Here is a 20,757-nt window from a genome sequence, read left to right on the forward strand (position 1 = left end):
CCTAAGTAGCCAAAAATCCTCAATGATGCATATTTTTCCTACTTTTAGGTCTAGGAGTTCAAGTTTTATTAAAGGTCTCATATTGTATAAAGTGAGATTTCCATGTCTTTGTTGATTATAAAGCAGGTCTAGGTTCTATATTAATACTGTGAAAGTATCAAAGCCTTAGTCCACAGAGAATTGCACACAGTCTGTATTCAGAAACTGAACCTTAAAACGAGCCGTCAGGACTTCTGTAACTTTGTGATGTCACAACATAGCAGTCGCTGCCCTCAGCCATGCTCCAAACCCAGCCCACCTGGACCCATCATCCAACCTTGGAGGATTTGGTTTCTCTGAGTGTTTTTTCTAAAATTTCTATTTTAGGGCTTCCGAGTTTTGTGAAAGAGCAACATCTAACTCTTTCCCAGGAGGAAAAGTCAGTGTTGAAGTTTCATAAATGAATCTCAGGTCCTTCTCTCCAATGGAAATGTTTTTCAGTCCTGGTTGAACTTTTAGCACCATGCCTTGGAGCGATTCTGGGACACTTGATAAGTACGTGCTTAGAACTATTATTATAAATGTGCAGAAAGTCATCCTGGAGGAGCAGAGACAGAAAAATTACACTGATACATCACTTTGCTGATATAATGAGGCAACATTTTTTATCTGCTAAATCTGATTTGGTCAATAAGTGAAGTTTATCACTAACCTGATGGATATGATGTGGGTTGCATGCATATTTAAAAAAAGATATGGAACATGCAGAACATATTTTGTTACTGTATGAAAAGTAATGACCAAGTCTTAAAAGGAGGAGTAGTGATATTTATTTTGACTTTAAAGATTCATTATCCAACAATCCAATCATGTGTTTTGCAGCTTTTCTGCCCTGCCAACAGAAGAATTCTGGGAAACAGTTCTCCCTGCAGCCGAACGGCAGAACTCGCTGTACAAATGATACATTTTGCAAACAGGAGCAGAAATAACAACAACAGAAACAAAGAAATCTGATTTCATTGGTATTGTGCAGGCTGCACTTTCTCTCTGAGAGCATTTGGTTAAAAGACAAGGACGTCCAAATCCTATTAGATTCAGAGGAGACCTGTTCACTAACAGCTGATAGAAACGTTGTTAATGTCCACATCTCACCATCTATGTTTACATTTTCTGGGCTAAAAACTGTCTTCATGCTGTCACAAAGAGTGCAGTATTCCTGAGGCTGGAAATCAACAATGCTCTTTTATTTTATTTTTCTTCCTTTTTCTTAAAAAAATCTTGTCATGGCTCCCCTCAGTGACATGCCATGTATCTTCTCCAGAAATAAATCAGAGGCTGTTGTGACTGATGTTGCTGCTGCACTGTCAAGTGTTAGCTGATGCTTCACATGTCAGTTCTTTTTGCAGCTTAAATTAAAGAGACTTCCAATAAGCAGCAGCATGATTTTATTTTGTTGAACTGTGCCATTAAAAACTGAGCGACTCTTGTTTAAAGCTGCCTCTGCTGCTGGGTTGTTGCATTTGAATTGCTCATGTGGCTGAAATGAGGGAAGTCATTGCTTCCCGTGCTGCGAGCTGAGCGGTTTCATTACACACGCGCTCCCTTGACATCATATTCATCACACTGTGAACCGTAGCTGTTCACCACGTGCTGTTTGCAGCTTAAACCCAGTGCAGCTCTCCGATTTGGTGCAACCTAAATATGAGCTTTCTTTCGCAAAATCTAAGGCAACAAGTTAATACTACTGTCATATCCTGCAAAACACGTTTCTGTGCGACTGTGTGCGTTCAACTGTGTCTCCTAGAAATTACATCTATACAGCACTGAATCAGTTTCACAGTCACACTGTGGTAAGAAATCTGCAGAGTCTGCATTGTGTTCACTGACGTGCTCTTTTGAGTGAAGGGGGTGCTTCATTCACACTTTGTTTATTAGGTCCATCTGAAACTAAAACTACAGTCTAATGCAACAGTCTCCCAGTAAATCTTACCTTTCTGTTATTTAGACCACCCATATTGACGGAAATGTGGTGGACAAAATAAACACAACACAATTCAACAGCACCAAAAACTACATCCTCCAAAATGATCACACAGTTGAATCAGCTTCTCTCTAAAACAGTTTCAACACAAACTGAACATGATAAACTCCATGAAGGAGGATTTAGTGCAAGACTGTTGGATTAGACTGCCTTAGGTTTAGTGAGGTTTCCCTAATAAAGTGGCAACTGAGTGTGTGTTCAGCACATAATCTATGAAGTGGATGGTGGGCCCACAAATTGCAGAACTAACTCAAAAGGCCAGCGCTGACATCTCGAGTCCTGTGTGTTAAGTTTAGGCAACAACAGCACTTTGGTTAAAGGTTAATGTCTCAAGCTTGAAGCTATTGCAGACTTTTCCTGTTTGAAACCAAGACTCTGATATTTAACTAACCTTAACCAAGTGCTGACAGTGCGTGAACATAAACATAAAAAGTTTCATAATGCTTTATTTGCTGTGCCGGACAATGTTTTGGCTGTGATGATTTCTGTATCAGCATTTTGTGACTTGTCAGACAGCACGTCCTCATTATGTTGATGGAAAAACATTCAGGCTACATTACATTTACTCAAAAACCCATTTTCTTTTGCAGAGCAGCAGCATCTAAAAGTAATTCCTGGGAGACAGAGTTGGTATGTCTCCTCTTGTTTTACTCACAGTCACATTATTCTAACATTGGTAAAAATAAGTCTAAGGCTTAGCTGAGGATAAGGATTCAGTGTAGGTACTGTAGTTGTGTGGTGTAATAGAGAAGGGTCCATGAAGTGAGTCATTGCAATATGTTTCTCACTTGCAGGTCTCAGTTAGTCATGTTACTGTTGATTTTGTGAAAAATTTGAATTTGGCTTCACCAGATAGTGATAGACAACACAGGACAACTGACAGAACAAGGCAACAATGAGAACAAACAGCAGGGACAAAGTATTAATAAGCAACACGTTTTAAAGTTTTAATGGGAGAACAGATAGATTATAACGAAATAACACTTAGCCAAAGTTCAGTCAGGGAGACTATCTCCTCACGCATGCCTTCTAAGTCATAAGCACGTTTCCCGCTATCTCTAAGCACCACCAGCTCATTCTCATCCTCATCCAATCACAACCTGACACTCTGGCCTTTGGCAAAACACTCGTAAGGTGTCAAACTTTTAAAGTGTTCTCTCTCTCTCTGCTTTTATTCAGCTGTCCTTTCATCAGCACCTTCAGCACCTTCGCCACCTCGACTGTGGATGCCTGATCTCCAATCACACCCCCCGGTCATCCTCATCCTCGAGCTCCATTCCTCATCACCACCACCAGTGTCTTGACTCTGGGGCACTTTTCTGTAATAGGAAGCACCTTACTCCTATGCACCATTCCCCGTGGTGATTGCACTTCCTAAGTGCCACGGTCTATTTCTTCTGTTCACAATAAATTCCATTTTATTTCAAATTTCTAGTACTCTTTTAAGGACAAATTAACTAAAACATGACAAAAAGGTGTGAGCTCTTCTGCTATTTTGTACAGTCTTCGTGAGGACCAATGCCGAAACTTAATTAGGGGCATTTTGGTTGTTAGAAACTTAGGACTTAGTTTTACAGTTAGTTATAGTTTAGGCTGGGGGTGGTAGACTGCTGTCACTGGGGGGTGTGTATGCAGTGGCACCTGCTGTGACAATTTATGTGACATTTTTTTCAGAAAAAAACCACACATTTTTAATATCATGTCACAAAAATGGTTAAATGAAATATATATAAATAGAGTATCAGTTATAAAATCACAAATACAACTAATTTACATTGATAATATTTTACTAAATATGAGCCATCATGGCCTGTGTAAGTCATGTCTGGACAACTCTCAGTGTGTAGTTGTTCATTTCAATAAAGAAATTCAATAAATAATCAATTCTGCTTCTTTTTAAGCTGTAAAACTTACTCATAAAGGCCGAGTTTCTACAGTCAATGGGAGATGCTCGGTTTTATCAAACAATGTACTGAGAGAAAGTTAAATTCTGGATGAGGCTACAAGTTCACAGTGCACGTACAGCAGGACCTCATAGAAAAATGCATCCCTCAATAATTCATTTTGATCTGGGGTCCGGCCGTATCCTATCCCAGCATGCACTGGGCGGTAAGGCAGGGAGACAACAGTCTATCGAAGGGCATAAGTAGATCAAAAGGCTTCTTACTTAAGATCAAACACAAAGTGTGAATGGAGGGATGGAACCTCACGTCGGCAGAGTAAACTCTTTGATTGCACCACCACTTGAAAGTGAATGAGTTTAGCTAAGGTCAGCATTTTTTAAAATTTATTTTCCCTCTCTCACTCCTCCTCTCTCATCCCAGATTAAGGTGCTTGGAATACCAATGAGCTGCTGGAGACTTTGATTCCACTGTTTCCGCTTCTAATCTCCAAGATGTAGCTCATCTTAATGACCGCTGTCTCTGATTAATTATAATACAATCATGAACTATAGATTTCAATGTTTCCATTTGGAAGATTATTGGGGAGGTGGACAACATCTCATAAAAGCACTTCTATGTGGGGTTAATTGAGAGCAGACAGGCAGATATAATCAAAGAGGTCAGTCAACTTTTTTTTTCAGTTTTTGAATTACCATCAGGTTGAATCAGAGGAAAAAACATTGTGTCTTGTTAGTCATGGGTGTGATCCTAAAAAAGTCCATCTGGGAGGAATTAAGACTGAGTAAAGCTCATATTTGAGTTACTGAATTTTTACTTTTTGTAAAAGTATAATAGGTATAATGTATAATGTAAAACTTGCTTGAATTACACCCTGGCCTTAATGTCAGACTAATTTCAAAGTTAGCGTAGAAAACAATAAAGGCACTCATGGCTGTTGTTGAAGGTTGTGTAAATGGGATTTTAAACATTAATATAGCAACAAACAACTATTTTCTGTGTAAAGATATAGTGGAGTAATGGCATCCTGATTAAAAGAGATGAAAACAGGGCATAGGTGGACTGGCCATGGGGACCACCAGCTCAAATCTTAGTCGGCGGGTGGCCTATTAAAGCAGTCATAAAGTTTTTAAAGTTTTTTTTGGCTCCATCACTGTCTCCACTGGCTCCACCAGCGTCATTCATGTGGCTGGTCCCAGTGGATAAGTCCAAGGAAAATGCTCACTTTCATTTATTTTTTTCATTTTCAAACTGGCAGCCCCTTATTTCTGAATCGTCTTTTATTATTATTATTTTTTTCTTTTTGCCAACATTTTTTCTGTGAAGCTGACATGATGAAGATCTGGCTCCGTAAGACTGGCGTCTTGTTGTGGCCAAAAAAATTCAATAATTTCTATTTGCAGGTTCGATATGAATGGAGTTTACACTGGTAATGTACTGTCACCAGGGACTGTCTGCATGCTCGCACTCTGAATCAAGCAAAAAGCTTTTACCTTCTCCTGCCTGCTCAGATTTTGAATGTTAAAAACGAACTGTCAGCCATGTAAATTAAAGCTTCACAACCTTAAAAAATGTCTATACAAATAAAGTCTTCTTCTTCTCCTCCTCCTCATCATTATTATTATTATTATTAGTTTCAGAATTTATCAGCATTGTGTAGCCTACATCTAAATAATTTGGGAGGATGATAATACATATTGTTTTACTTCCTCTCAACACCAGCACATCATGTTAGTGTGTTGTACAGTTTTGTGGCCTGAAAGGTGTGCAACACTTAAAAATACCCAAATTACTCGATACATTTAGAGGTCCAGACCCGGTTATAGTAAGTATAGTTAGGAAAAACAGCACTCAAACCTCCCGACACAACAGGAGACAAATATCCTGTCTGGCTACTCTCTTATAGATACGTACCTCTAAGATTACAGTGCAGATGAGTTTAACACACTGGATGATGGAATCCTGGCTCCCTGATATCGTCACCTCTCTCTCTGTGGAGTTGGGGAGGAGGTCACCTGCCACCTGCACCTGGGCCCCTGTCGTCTGCGCACACACACACACACACACACACACACAGCCACACACACGGAAGACAGGAGTGATTTCCTCTGCAAATATAAATGTCGTGCTGAACAGAAAACTGTGGACAGAGAAAAGGTCTGACAAGAATCATGAGCTGTAGTGATGTTTAGAATTCAGAAGGTCATGTGCCAGTATAATGTCAAAAATCAATCGATAAAATCAATAGACTGAATGAAGTTCAGTCAGAGTGATTTAAAGTGAATTTAACATTTTGGCTTTACGGTATTTAATGAGTATCCTGGTGTCATTCTTCTTGCCACATCAAACAAAGTTTATGGGCTTCTGGAATTTTTTCACCTAATATTCGGCTTCTTCAGGCCTCAGTTAGTTGACTCATGTTGGGATTGAAAGAAGCATATAAGTGATTGACTGTCAAATTTGTTACTGAATATTCACTTCACTGAGAAGCCTTTGTCTTCAAGTTTTCAGAGTCTTATTTCACATTGTACTCCAGCTCTTGTTACTGTTCTCTCCTTGTACTTTAAATATCAAAAGCATAACTGTTGTAAGCCACTTTTGTCCAGGAACACTTTTTGATTTATTGCACAAGGTTTCAGTCTGACAAGCATCCAGTGGGGGTTGAAGATGTTTGTCAAAAAATAACTAAATATGGGAGTCATTTAATATTCTCTCTGCAAAACTGTGAAAAAATACAAGTGCATATTATAATCATGTGCAACTGCATTCACCCCACTGGAAATCATCCACCTCACCCCCTCACCTCTCTGATTTCCTTGATCTTAGACCCGCCTTTGCCAATGAGAGAGCCGCACTGGCTGGCTGGAATCACCAACCGCAAGGTGACTGGAGGCTTGCTGGTCACTGTGCCATTGGCTACCAAGGCTGCCAGGTCCTGAGAGAGAGAGAGAGAGAGATCAGGGTATTTACTTATGTGTGGCTTCATCCCTCAGTCTGCCTGAGGAAATACAATAAACACTGGTGCAGCTCCTGGTCTGTGCTGAGCTTCACCCCACTGTGGTGTTTGGTTTAATCGGTAACATCTGTCAGCGTGAGCGGAGGGATTAGCCAGGTGAGGTTTGTGCTGCAGGAGAACAAATCACATCTCATACAAATGGAAATAGAAATTCTAATGTGCGCTTTAAACTGAATGTAATTTAAAGAAAAAATACTGTGGGTCATTGGATTTGGAGGCCAAAATGTGTAGACAGACAAAAGTTAATCAGTAATTAATCTTTTTATCTTTCCTAATAATGTCTCGGTCATGATTTAAATATTTTGAACGATTTGTAAATACTCTTTGTATTAGGGAGGCAGTGTCTTTGGAAGCCCTGAAAGTCAAGTTATTATTATTATTATTGTTATTACTATCACTATTATTATTATTATTATTTGTCAGGATCATTTTTTGTTTTTTTTTTGTTTTTTTGTCTGTATAAACAACCCCCATTGTTTGATTGTGTAATACTGATTTCAGCCACAAGAGACAGCAATGCAGTCTAAGTTCCAGAAAAAAAATAAAATAATAAAAATAAATCACTTGCCTATCAGGGAGAGAGGCAAGTGATTTTCACAGATGAAAAAAACCTTAAAAATATCATCCTGGCAAAAACTAAAATAAATAAATAAAAAATTCACTTGCCTTTCACAGCTTCTGTATCTCTCACTACACCGGTGACAAATACTGATTTGGTTCCATGAGGTTAAAAGTCAGAAGTCAAGACTCAATCAAACTGAGCACTGGTTAAACACATACAGTACATTCAATCTACACCTTAAAACTGAGGAAGCTATCTTCAGTTGCATTGTTGTTATTGCTATGGAACAACTTGGATCCCAGTATACTTTCTCAGTTATTAATACCAACAAACACAGAACCCATACAAATAAATCTACTATTTTGTACCAGTGGCTGCACCTGTTAGTCAACTACAAAAAGAAAAGATCCTTAAATATTAGAAAAAAAACTGACTCAAGTGACATGAAAAAGAGCTCAACACAATGACAGCTTTTATCTTTGCTGCACAAGATTTTGATGCTTTGTCGAACAAAAAGGCCTGAGTGCTGGATGAAAATAGACACAGATAAAAGTATTACTGCAATAACTTCAGCTTTTGCTTCTTCTCCCTAATCCAACCCCTCTGTGTTCGACTGTGGCTGACGTTGCTCCCAACTCTCGCTCTTTGACACTCCCAGTGGATCCTCGACACTTATCAGTCATCATCACTTTGCATCATCACTGAGAGTTGTGATGTTGCGTAACTGTAATTTACATGCCTGTGATCTCTGGAGCGAAAGCAGAGCATTGCATTTTGGGATTTATAGCATAAATTAGTGCACATGCCATAGACAGGAACTTTATTTTGAAGGGAATCTATGGTTCATTATTACAGCAGAAGTGTATATATGTTATATGTTTGTATAACCACTTGACCATATTTGATGCTAATGCCAGGAGCTGCCTAAGTTAGGTGAGCACAAATACTGAAAACTTGTATCTTATTTCATTTCATCATTTTTTTGACTCTTTTTATTCCACCTAACTAATTCTATTCTAGTTTTTATTGCTTATTGTTTTTGAATGTCATTCTAATGTTTGTTTTACCTGTGTAAAATTCTTTGAATAAAGTGTTATAACGTTTCTGACCACTAGTAGCACTGTGGAGCAATGTTTTGATGAGTGGGTCCTCGTTTTGTTTGTATTCTTCACATGCACGAGGACACACATAGCCACCAGCACATCTACATCTCACTAACTAACATATTATACTATATAATACTGTATGTCATTTGTTTTATCTGTCAAGGAAAAAAAAAAAAAAAGCACCATTCATATTTCACTCAGAGTTTTTAGGGGTGCAAATTTAAAATATGCATAAAGACAAATGGACAGATATGTACCTCATATCTCTCTTCTCTCCCTCATTCTTCTCTCTTTACACAATAAAAGAAGAGAAAATGTGCAGATTGTGCAGGTTACATGCCAAATGTCTCCCAACCCCAACCCTGCCCCTCTCCCCTCTGTAAGGTCGGTGCTCCAGCCAGTGGGGGGGTTAGTGTTGATTGAACAGACAACTTCCACACTTGTCTGTCATTCCTTTATTACCGATGCAGATCACAGACGGTATTTGCCCCAGTCAAACGTCTCTGTCTCCCTCCCTCTGTCACTGACTCCCTCTCCGACCTTGACTCTCTCTTTGCTTCTATAACTGTCTTTTACACACACACACACGCACACACACAAGCTGTGCAGAGTTTTAACACAGTTTTCACACAGTTTTGACAGCTGTCACTCTCAGAGCAAACATCTACTGATAAGAAAAAGGCCTGGATTTGGTCCCGATCATGATCATGTGATTTGGCTTGGGATGTCCTTACTTTCATTCTAATCTCAGAGTGTACTTGTTTATCATTTGTGTTACACCTACAGACTGACGGGTGTTGAGGAAACAACCTCTGCTCATATTATCTGTCTCCTGGTGTGGATCACGTCATAATAAATTAGTCATTCATCTGTGATTGCTTGTCTTTATCTCTCTCTTACCTCAGTTTCATCCTTCCATCTCCTAAAACTGCTGCTCTTTACTGTCCATCAGAAAAGACTTCTCTCATTCCCTCACTTTTTTTAATTGCACCCCCCCTTTTCCCCGTCAGCTCTTCCTTTCTTCTTTATTTCATTCTCTAACTCTCTCTCCCTCTCCGTCTCCTCCACTTTTCTCATTACATACTATCTCCCCCTTTAGCTGCTTAAATCACCCTTTTCCTGCGGCATCGCTCTCTCTTTCACCCCATTTTTTTTTTGCTAAATCTCCCTCTCTCACTCCTCCTCTAGACTCTCCTTTTCCTGCTCTCTTTAATTAACTCAGGTAATAAATGACAGCCTAAATCACTTGGCCGTAATACGATCGGTTCAATCAATTGGGCTGAGCTGGACTTGAGGCTCGGTTGCATCTGAAATGTAAATAGCAGCGCCGTCTCGTCTGCGCTGCCCATCAGATGAACATGCTCGGAATAAAATGACTCCCTCCCTTCTCCCTTTCCTCTTTGGGAACACCCAGCACATATTTATTTATATCATCATGTCAAGCAAAAAAAGATTCTTCCTGTTTTCTTTGGGTTTTTTTTTTTTTTTTTTGTGTTCTCGTCACAGTAATTGACAGCCAGCACTGTCCCACACGTGCACAAACTCTTTCATGATGCTAGGTGCAAGCTAAGCTGTCAGAAATGTTTTGTAAAATGACAAAATTCTGCGAGGGAGAACAATCAGATTTTCTTGATGCAGGTAAAGCTGACGATTTTGTAAATAAGGCAAGTGCAAACCTTCTACAGGAGAATGATGATAGTGACCCTTGTTTTTATTTTATTTCTATATTTTATATTTTATTATATATATATTTTTTCCAGAACTAAGTTTGTATGTTGTAGATGCTTAATTCAGTCCTTATTCCACCAGTGAGGAAGTAGCACCCTCTCGAAGACATAGTCAATTTCAGAAGGAAAAAAATAATTTTGAGGTAAGGAACTATGTTTTTTTTACTTCATTTATTTTGTGATACCATTGTCAGATTTGTAGTTACACTCTTCAAACATAAATCATGTGTATTGTGCATCTATGTCAATATCTTTCATGCTAGTTGTCAGTGCTAATGTTGTAGCTGTTAGAGTCTGGGTGTGTTGTAACAGACGGATGTAACTAGTTTGTATTACATTTTGAATGCACTGGCTTGAAACAGAGCTCCAAGATACAGATGGAAATGTCAGAAATGTTACAGCCATCCCCAGTCTCCCCTGCATTTGCTGATGCCCAGTATCAAACAGTTTGTATATGTGGCTTTGGCTGTGAAAGGTAGTTTAGGGAGTATTTTTAACACTGCTGGCTGCCGGAGTCCCAGGTGTGTTTCTTTATAAAAAGGAAGTTGTGTTTTCCACCTGTATTTCTCTAAAATTAACTGCAGTGGAGAGAAGCATGGCCATAAACAAGATGTGAATTGACTACAAGTTCTGAGGATTCGCTCCTTTTCTATCTCAGTTTTTCTCTCTCTGTCCTCTGTCTTTCCATCTGTCTCTCATTACAAATTTTCTTTAATCCTCTCTACATCCACTCTGCTCCTCTTTCAAATGCACTCTTAATTTATTCTCGAGTATATCACACTTCTAGTTTCTCTTTTTAGTATCTCCTTTTCCGTTTGCTTTCATCTTTTTTCCTCCTTTCCTTAATGGTGTTTCCTGTTTGCCAGCGTTTCTTCTCATTTATTTATAGATACTTCATCAGCCATTCTGCTTTCACGTTCCTTTTATTTGTCTTAGCATTTTCTTTCTCTGTCTTTGTTATTATGCACATCCACCCTCTAACTCTTTTTTCAATACTTACTTCTCCACTCCAAAACATATGAAAGAAAAATGTTGATTTCCTCAGACTCACTGTGAGATCTTCAAATGTCTTTTTTTTTGTCTGATGAACAAATTAAAGATCCTATGCGTAACCTTCAGAACACCTTCAAACTGCAGTCAGCTTCCTGTGTGCTGACACTCCATAGGTAGGTACGTAAGTGAGCATCCTGGGCATTGGACAAAACAGTGACATGATGGTCGAACTGGGACAGAATTTCAGCCCTGCGTGTAGTATATAGTACAGTATATTCGAGAAGAAGGAGCAGTCTACCTCCATCTCCATTAGATCATGTGGAGTTTGAATGGAGTTAATTGGAACTGCAGACAAGAGACCGGTGATGATGTAACAGTGAGTGAATGCCGGATATCTACTGGCGTTGGCGTGACGCCCTGGACTTATCCACTGGAACAATCATGCAGCACGTTCCCATGTGAATGCCGAATTACAGGCACACAGAGAGGGACTGAGAGGGATGGTAAAAACTTTATGGATGCTTCAACATTTTTGTCCCAGGAGTCCCAAAGGCCAGTCCGACTGCTAGACTGGACGTGATTGACCGGCATCATGTTGATAGATGAGATAACTTACGTAGCCTGGTTATTATAGTTTCACTATAAATTGTGTTTTGGACTGTATTTGACCCTCCACTGACATAGTGCTGAAACAAAATGTGGAGATTACAGTGGGTCTGGCTATGCAAGACTATAGTTTGACTAACGTTAAGCCGATGTGTGCTTGAAATAGGATTTATAAGGCCTAAGTGTTATTCATTATCAGTGATGCTGATCACGAGATGAAACCTTTTTTTGTTTTTCTGCTTATGCGGACTTTGTGCTGAAGTTTGTTTTGGAGTCTGTGCTGATCTGGGCCTTTTGTTGATGAAATCCATTTCTAAGTTAACGTTAGCTAGTGTTACACACGGTTAGTGCTGCAGGGGAGTGGAAGAGAGGCACTGGGGCAAGGCACTCAGGAGCGAGCGTAAACATCACATGCTGTGGACTTTCATGGAAAATTTATCCCAAGTCCTTTACGGAAGAATCAGTCCACAGGCTGTTACAGGCAGCACAGAAAGTCAGGGAAGGTCTCATGTTACAATCTGCTCACACACTGGCAATAAAAAAGTGATTATTACATATAAATTGCTTCACTTTGCTTTCTTATATATAGCACCTTTAAAAACACAAATATATTCAGTTTACGCTAAAAAAAAAACAGAGAAAAGAAGAAGTAATAAGATTCTGAAACTAGATAATGTTTTGACATTTTTGCTTGAAAATGACAAACAAGTAACTGATTATCACTGTGCTTATTTTTCTGTTGAGCAACTAATCATTAATCAACTAATTGTTTCAGCTCTATAATGTGCTTGCAAGTGAGTAAGCGCAGTTTGCACTGACAGCATGAATGTGTCTGAATTTTTACGAATGCCAAATTCTTGCAGCTCTTGGATGACATATCAGGAGCTATGAGTGGAGTGAGCGAGGAGAGCTGAGCTGAGCTGGGTGGAAAGCACCCTGTGTATTTACTTGCAGTCTGACCTGAGAGAGTTCAGGAATCAGAGCAGAGTACAGAGCAGAAGCCCCGCAGCTAGGACAGACACTTGAGCCTCGGTAGGTCTCATGATTGATGCTGCACACACTCTCTCTGATTACGCTTTTTATTTAATTCCCTGATCACACTTTTCCCACCTCTTTTTATAATCTCTCTCTTTCAATCTCATTAACTTTTTATAGCACCTTCTCTCTGCTCATCTCTGTATCTCTTTCTCATTCTCTCGACTCTTCCTTTAAACCCCTCTTCTCTCGCTCTCTCCCATCTCTTGCATGCTCTCCATCTTCTTCCCTCCATCTCTCAGTTTTTTTAATCCTTTCTGCAACCCATCTTCCACTTACCAAATCTCTGCTCTCCACTCTCTGCTTCTATCCACTCCTCCCCTCCTCTCATTTTATATCCATCTATTTTCTTCCATTAGGATCACTAAGATTTTAAAACCAGCTGATTTAATATCTCAGCATGTGAAATGTTCCTTCACAACAACAAGACATTCCCCACAGCCAAAACCACTTCGGCATAATTCGACCCGCATGGAGCTAAACTAATTCTCTGTAAGTAAATCATCAAATTTCATTGATTTTCCAATCCTGCTTTAAGGTGTTAGTCTTCCCCCCAATCGATCCCTCACAAAACTTTAAGGTACACACTGGTTATAATATATGAAGGCTACATACACACACACTGTGTTTTCAGTGGCTGCAAATTGAGCCTAGCATGTTGAATTTAAAATACAGTTCGGTGGGTTTGAACAATGTTTGGATGCACAGCATGGCCATGTAATAAATATACAACCAGGAAGGTTGGTTAGTTTTTCACTTTGAGTCAACATTGACCAGAGATTCTTTATCTATTAATTCTATCCTCAAATCTGATGACAGATTTACACACACAGGATTTACAGGGGGGATTGCAGGGGTATGACCCCCCAGTTAAGACTTGGACCCCCTAAAGAGGTAAAAATAACAGTTATATATCTTTTTACCTCTAACTGTAAATATTACAATATATTTTCCATAGTCATGCCAAGAAGAATTCCTTGTCTGTAAAGGTAAATAGTAGGAGCTAACTATCTGCCTTGTTTAATACACTTTTCTTTCATACCTTCTGAGTTTCTGAATAAGACTTTGTAAAGCATGTATAGATGAACGCTAATGTTGGCTAGTTTCTAACTTTAGCCTTAAGCTACAGTTTAGCCAACTAATGTTAAGTAGTTTCTAACTATAGCCTTAAGCTACAGTTCATCAAATTAATTTTAGCTAGCTGACAGTGCACCCTTTAATTTTCCAGTGTTACCTTGTCATTTCATAACCAATATAAAATGTCATGAGCAGGGAGACAATGGAGGATTAGTTGATGGAGAGATATGTTGTGACATCAATACAGAGTTTATTATTTCATTTAAATTGTATTTTGTGTGGCTGTGGTGGTTTAGTTAGACTTTTACCATTTTGATATTAGCTTATTGGCTCCCCCTTTGTTTTCAGGTGTTTCACCTGGTTGGGTCATTGAACAGCATTAAATTCCATGTGTGCTGAAGGCTATAATTGTATCAGCAGTTCTGGAAACTAATTAAATAAGACATTTACTCTAAGTAGTGTACTTAATTACAATTGTCAGGCACTTGTATTTTAGTTCTACTTGAAAGATTGTACTTTTTACTCCACTACATTTATTTGAAATTGTCATTGTATAATTCACACTCTGGAGCACAGGACACTAGAGACCAGAGTTCGGCTTCTTTGGCCTTCATATTTTTAGGTTTGGCTTCTAAAAGTAAATCATTTTGATCAAACATTAAAAAAATATATCTTTATATTCTATAATATTCTGTAACAACCCTTCTTTGCAGTGGTAGATTCCTGCATGGAATTCAGATCACCTCGCTGCAGCTGCTGCCACTGCAACCATGGGAAACACAATGGATTTGTCACTGACGTTAGCACCGACCTCAATCATTCATTGATCGCTTGTCCGCGGTATAAGAGAAAAGTCATTTTGGTCCATTAAAGAAAAAAAAAAATCTGTCAAAGAGTAATGGAAGAGTGAGGGGCAGCTGGAGTTGTACAGTTAGAGAGCCAAGTGCTTGTGTCATATTCCCCTGAGAGACACTCACTTGTAGGTGCTGGTGCGTGTGTGTGTGAGAGGTGGGACAATCCCATTAGACATATAATAAATGGCTCCCTGCCAGAGAGCAGCCATGTTGTGGAGAACTAAAGGTTACACACTTCACTCAGGAACACCACTGGGAACTCAGAGGTGTGTGTGTGTGTGTGTGTGTGTGTCTACCTCCTCCAGTTTGAACGTGATCATGGTGAAGGCTCTGAACACGCAGTCCGTCGGCCCCGTGATGGTGATGATCCTCTCTGGACAGGAGCCCTCTGAGATGTTGATCCTTGCGCTGCTCTATGGGTCCAGACAGAGATGGAAGGAAGGAGGGAGGGAGGAGAGGGATTGTGGGAAAATTATTTTTTGGGAGGGGGCAGGAGGGAGGGGAAAGGGGGTAAGGAAAGGGAGAAAGGGCATGACGGGATAATGCAAAGGAAGGGGGAAATAAGGGAAAACATCAGGAAGTAAGGGAGGCAGGTGTTGAGCAGAGTGGAGGTGAGTCATGGTGGGGGGGGTGAAGGGGGAGGGAATATGGACATTAATGGAGAGAGGAAGGGGAGGGGAGGGGAGGGGAGGAACAGAGGAGAGAGAAAACACATTAGTGGGGGGGAGGGATATGTGGGCCAAGACAGAGAAGAGCTGCTCCCCGCTCCCTGAAGGTGATTCACCTGTGATGCAGGAGGAGAGAGGGATTACAAGGAGGCTGGAAGAGGGAGGAGAGAGGAAGGAAGGAAGGGAGGGAGGGAGGGAGGCAAGGCAGATGAGAAGAGCAATGCAGCAAATCAAGGTTTTCAGGAAAACGGGTGGTAGATGGGGGAGGAAGGAGAGCAGAGGAGGAAATGAAAAGGTGATGAGAATATTGGGGAGATTAGGGAGAGAGAGATAAAGATGATTTTGAGGAGGAAGAGGATGGAGGAAGATGTGATGATTCAAGCCCAGGGAAATGGAGGAGAGGAGAGGAGAGAGTGTGGGTAGAGAGTTATTAAAAGGAAGGAGGAAGGAAGGAAGGAAGGAAGGAGGAAGAGGAGGACAGGAAAGTGAGGGAAAGGAACGGGAGGAGAAGAGAGACACAAGGTAGTGCAAATATTTGAGGAGAAATAAGAGGAGAAGGCGAAGATATAGAGAAGGTGCAGTAATAACCATACGAGGATGGACGGAGAGGATGGGTGTGAGGAGAAAATTGAAGTGTGAGTTAGGGGCGGTGCAGATAAACAGAGATGATAAGAATCATAGCCTGGTGTTGGGTTTGTGGGGGAAGTGAGGGTTTGACTCTTCTGGTCCAAAAACATTTATAAAACTTTTACTCTGATGCCACCGTCCCCATAAAACTGTTCCTGCATCAAGCCCACAGAACACCGCACACAATCCTGCTAACACACACAGCTGTTTCAGCTTATCCTAAAATGCAATTAAATGCTGACAGTGCACTCACTCACATGTCTACTTCAAGTAAACGTGATCAGAAAATAAAACCTGAACATATCCTCTAGGAGTACGAGTCACTTACAGTAATAAATGTGTCTCATTGCTCACGCTCACCTTACATTGGTACTTTAGACACAAGAAAGAAAGAAAGAAAGAAAGAAAGAAAGCCTGAAATACACTTGTCAATCTCATATTATTAATCCTTCTCTGAGTTTTGTGGATGATGAGCTCATCGCTGTGTCTGTGTGTGTGTGTGTTTCTCTGAGTGAAACACTGTCTTGCAGCTGTCAGCTTTGTCCATTTTACTTACAGCTGATCTCTGTATCACTGAACATAGACAGACAGTCAAATAGATAGATAGATAGATAGATAGATAGATAGACAGGTAGATGATAAAGGAGGAGAGAGAGCCATTTATCAGGTGAAGAACAAGGCTGCACCAGGCCTATCATTGACGTGTGCATGCAAGCACAAGTGCTGCAGGGATCAGTGACTCTCCTCATCCTTTAGTCAGTTTTAAAATGCAGAAGTGTGCATGTGTAAGTTGTGCACTTAACTCTTCCAAAACAGCAGCTATGTTTCCTCAAACAAGGTGAGAAAGCAAAGACAGGAAGTAAAGGAAGCTAACAAAATGACATAAATCATGACACCGAGTGTTTTTTTCAGTGTCTCTGATATTAATGTAGAAAACTCCTCCACTGCTTTCTAATGTCGTCTGTGGCTCTGGAGGAGCTTTGTTGATGTCAAGTGAACTTATAAACAGGGGCTGTGGAGCTGCATTCACTAGGCAAGGCGGGTCTAATGATCAGCGCTATCATGTTGCATTATGGGAAATCTCAGCTCCACTGTTTCTTGGAAATTGGCACACCCGAGGGACTAAAGGTCAGGATGCCGCTGTAGCTGGTTGATTTTGACCATGCAAGTGGTGTGGCTTTATGGATGCTAATGTTGGTCTGTTGGTCCAGACTGAAGTATTTCAACTATTAGATACTAATACCACAGAAGTTCATGGTCCCCAGAGGATGAATCCAAACTGACTTTGGTGATCCTCTGATGTTGGATGGATTGTGATGAAATTTGGTTCAGACGTTTATGGATGAACTGTGGGATGATCCTCTGACTTTTCCTCCAGCACCATCATCAGGTCAAAATTTTAATCTGTCCAGTTCTTTGTTTTATGACCAGATACCTGCAAAACTGATGACAATCCCTTCAGCCTCAGCTGACTGTATTCACTGCTAATTAGGGAACGCTAGCACATGTGCATGTTAGCCTTGTTATTGTGAGCATGTAACGGCAGGCTCACAGAGCTGCCAGTGTGGATGTAGACTATCGGTCTCATTATAGTCTGTCTCTCACAAGTCCTCACACTTTATGGAAGTGCACTATTAATTCACTGGAGCACACCTCCAACACTATTTTGGATTATCTGTGCAATTTTATTAATGTGTGTGTGTGTGTGTGTGTGTGTGTGTGTGTGTGTGTGTGTGTGACTTTTGCCTCTGTGAGCCAGACCTGTTATCTGTGCAGTGTGTGTGTATTGATAAGCACACAGAGTATACATATTTTATGTGTCTATTTGTGCTCTGTCTGGGTTTGTTTTCTCCAAACAACACACCTGGTAGGTGTTTGCCATTGCTTCTGTGTGATTGTGTAGGAGTGTGTATTTCATTTTGTGTGTGTTTATTGGTGAGACTGCTATTCCCCCATCATCCTCTATGGACTGCAGTCTCCTCTCATTGTTGTGAAAATAGAACAAATATAGTGTGTGTGTGTGTGTGTGTGTGTACACAACTGTACCCAATTGGTAATAAAGCAATGATGGAATAATTCTCTCCTGCTCCTTCACCATTTATTATCTCAATAAAAATGCATTAGCTGGCATCACATTCTGCTCCTCTGTTTCCATCTATCTATCTATCTATCTATCTATCTATCTATCTATCTATCTATCTATCTATCTATCTATCTATCCATCCTCCAAATTTAAGACGGCCCTTCCATCCATCCTGCTGTCCATCCATCCATCATTATATTCTTCCTCCACTCTGTCCCTCTTTTTCAAGATCGCCCCACTCATTATCCATCCCTCCGCCATTACCACTCTCCTTGCCCTCTGTTCATTCATTCATCTCTCCTTCCCTGCCTTTTATCCTTTAATCTCATCAGTCTCATCATCATTAATTTATTGATACGTCCTCCTCCTGCTCCCCATCCATCGGACAGTCTTGCAATCACTCCATCCATCACTCCTCATATACATCTCTCCTCCTTCTGATCCTCCTACTTAACCCCCCGTCCGATCAGTTACCCTCTCCGACCTTCCCTTTCTTACTCCTCCCTCTATCCTGTCCATGTTTCGCTGCTTCTCCTGCTACCTGTCTCTATTAAATCCTTCTCTCCACCTGTTTTCTTCTGCTCCTTGCACTGCCTCACCTGCAAGAGTAGGTGGCTACATATTCAGCGTCTTTATGAAGGACAGGAGTTTTACAAGTTTAAGTTTGCCCCGTGTAAGATTTATGGGCCCTTACTGCAACTCTGCTCTACCTGAATTCACTGGCAGGCTAACAGCTACACAAGCACTGCTTGGAAAAAGAGGGTCTCGGTTCATTTCCAGGCAGATTCAGGTGCAATTTTTTGATGCTAAAAGTAAATCATCGGCGGATCGGGGCAGCGTCAGCAGTTATTCGGACATTGTGTGGTGCGTTGTGGTGAAGATGGAGCTGAGCTGGAAAGCAAAGCTCTCGGTTTACCAGTTAATCTATGCTCCAAACCTCACCTATGACGCTTTTTTTGTTCTGTCTCTGCCATTATTTATAAGAAGTGGTCTAACAATACTGATAATACTCATAATGAGCCATTTATTTGTGAGCTGAGAACTTAAATATACACATAAAGAGGAAGCATTCAAGTGCTGCCAGTCAACAGAATTAGATTTTCCCATGTGGGTCCTTTTTGATGCAGGATGAGAATCACTCAGTTACCTGTGGTTTTCTTCTTTGAGTTTGTATAAAGTCAGTGTGAACACCAACCAGATCAGACTTAAAAGGCAACAACTAATCTTATTTTTCCATGGTCTGAACCAGCTAAAGCTAAAAGCAGCATCTTCTAAACAGATTCTGTTGGGCATTCACTCGTTGTACGCCAAGTCTTTCCTGTTTCTTTCTCCCCCGTTTCCCAGTCTTTCCCCCTCCTCTATCTCTCCTTCCTGCCCCCCGCCCCCAGACCGTCTTTCCTCCCCATCCCACTTTAATGAGTGAGACATGCTGCAGTACGTTGTCTTGCTTTTGCAGCAGGGGGTGGCTGTCTTCATTACTCTTCATTTGCAGTGGAGGAAGGATGGACAGCCATGTCATTCAACTGGATTACTCTGCTCTGTTCTGCTTTATTAGGGAGTCATGCTGCCAGGGAGTCTCTGTGTGTGTGTGTGTGTATGTGTGTCAGAGAGAGAGAGAGAGAGAGAGAGAGAGAGAGAGAGAGAGAGAGAGAGAGAGAGAGAGAGAGAGATGGGTGAGAGACTGTGTCCATTTGTGAGTGGGCTTGCATGCATGTCTGGGTACGTGTATGTTTGTGTGTGTGCAGCTATTATGAAGAGCTACAACCTGACATCAATGTTTTTATTGACTTGATGAAAAGGGACCTCTCATGCTGTGTCCTCTCCTTGTGTGTGTGTTTCTGTGTGTGTAAGGAAGGTGTGTGTGTGTGTGTGTGTGTGTGTGTGTGTGTGTGCGTTTCCAAATGGGGATTCTTCAAAACCCTGGCATTGTATGAAAATTTAGCCTTGAAACACCACATTCCATCCAGTTTACAGTTCATTAAAGAAAGCGAAGTGTGTGCGTGTGTGTGTGTGTGTGTGAGGCAATGAGGTAGCAGGTTGGGGAATAAAGAAGAGTAATGAGAGGAAGATGTAGCTTATAAATCCAGTAAACTGTATATCCGGTGTTGTGGTTTTGTCCTTGAGAGGTAAATATCCATTTAAATATTCATGTTTCCCGCACCGTGAGTTACGCTGTCAGACAGAAATGCTCAGGCAAGAACAATGTGTTGTCTTTTCCTCTTCATCTATCTCCCTCTCCTTCATCTCTCTGCTCCTTTTCCCTGCAGAGGTGAACGTTGAGTTTTTGATTTTTAATTAGATGTTTATTTTATGAGGCTTTTGCATTTGAGTTTGGTTTCAGTTTGGTCTCTGGCTTGGATGTTGTGTTTGTTATAGTTTGACTGTAGTCTCCCTTTTAATTGCAGCAGTTTAGTGTTGAAGTGGTGCAGTAATGACCAAAATCCAGGACAGTGTTTATAGCAGGTGCTGCACTGGAAAAAGT

The 20,757-nt window shown here is 40.6% G+C and overlaps 1 protein-coding gene across 2 annotated transcripts in view; it reads right to left on the minus strand.

Moving 5' to 3' along the window:
- pcbp4 (poly(rC) binding protein 4) overlaps positions 1-20,757 on the minus strand; it is a 246,319-nt gene that overhangs the window by 137,909 nt on the left and 87,653 nt on the right. For both annotated transcript variants that reach the window (XR_011693117.1, XM_071493224.1), the window contains exons 6-8: positions 15,194-15,310; positions 6,725-6,856; positions 5,836-5,964 (exon numbers count right to left, since the gene is read on the minus strand). Coding sequence is in view for 1 of the 2 variants with exons in the window: in XM_071493224.1 (XP_071349325.1) it covers positions 5,836-5,964; positions 6,725-6,856; positions 15,194-15,310 (378 nt within the window). In the remaining variant the exon portion in view is untranslated. The remainder of the gene's footprint in view (positions 1-5,835; positions 5,965-6,724; positions 6,857-15,193; positions 15,311-20,757) is intronic.

Source organism: Trachinotus anak, unplaced genomic scaffold (assembly GCF_046630095.1).
Source record: "Trachinotus anak isolate AG129_WGS33_773 ecotype Australia unplaced genomic scaffold, CSIRO_AGI_Tana_v1 ptg000013l, whole genome shotgun sequence".
NCBI lineage: Eukaryota > Metazoa > Chordata > Actinopteri > Carangiformes > Carangidae > Trachinotus > Trachinotus anak.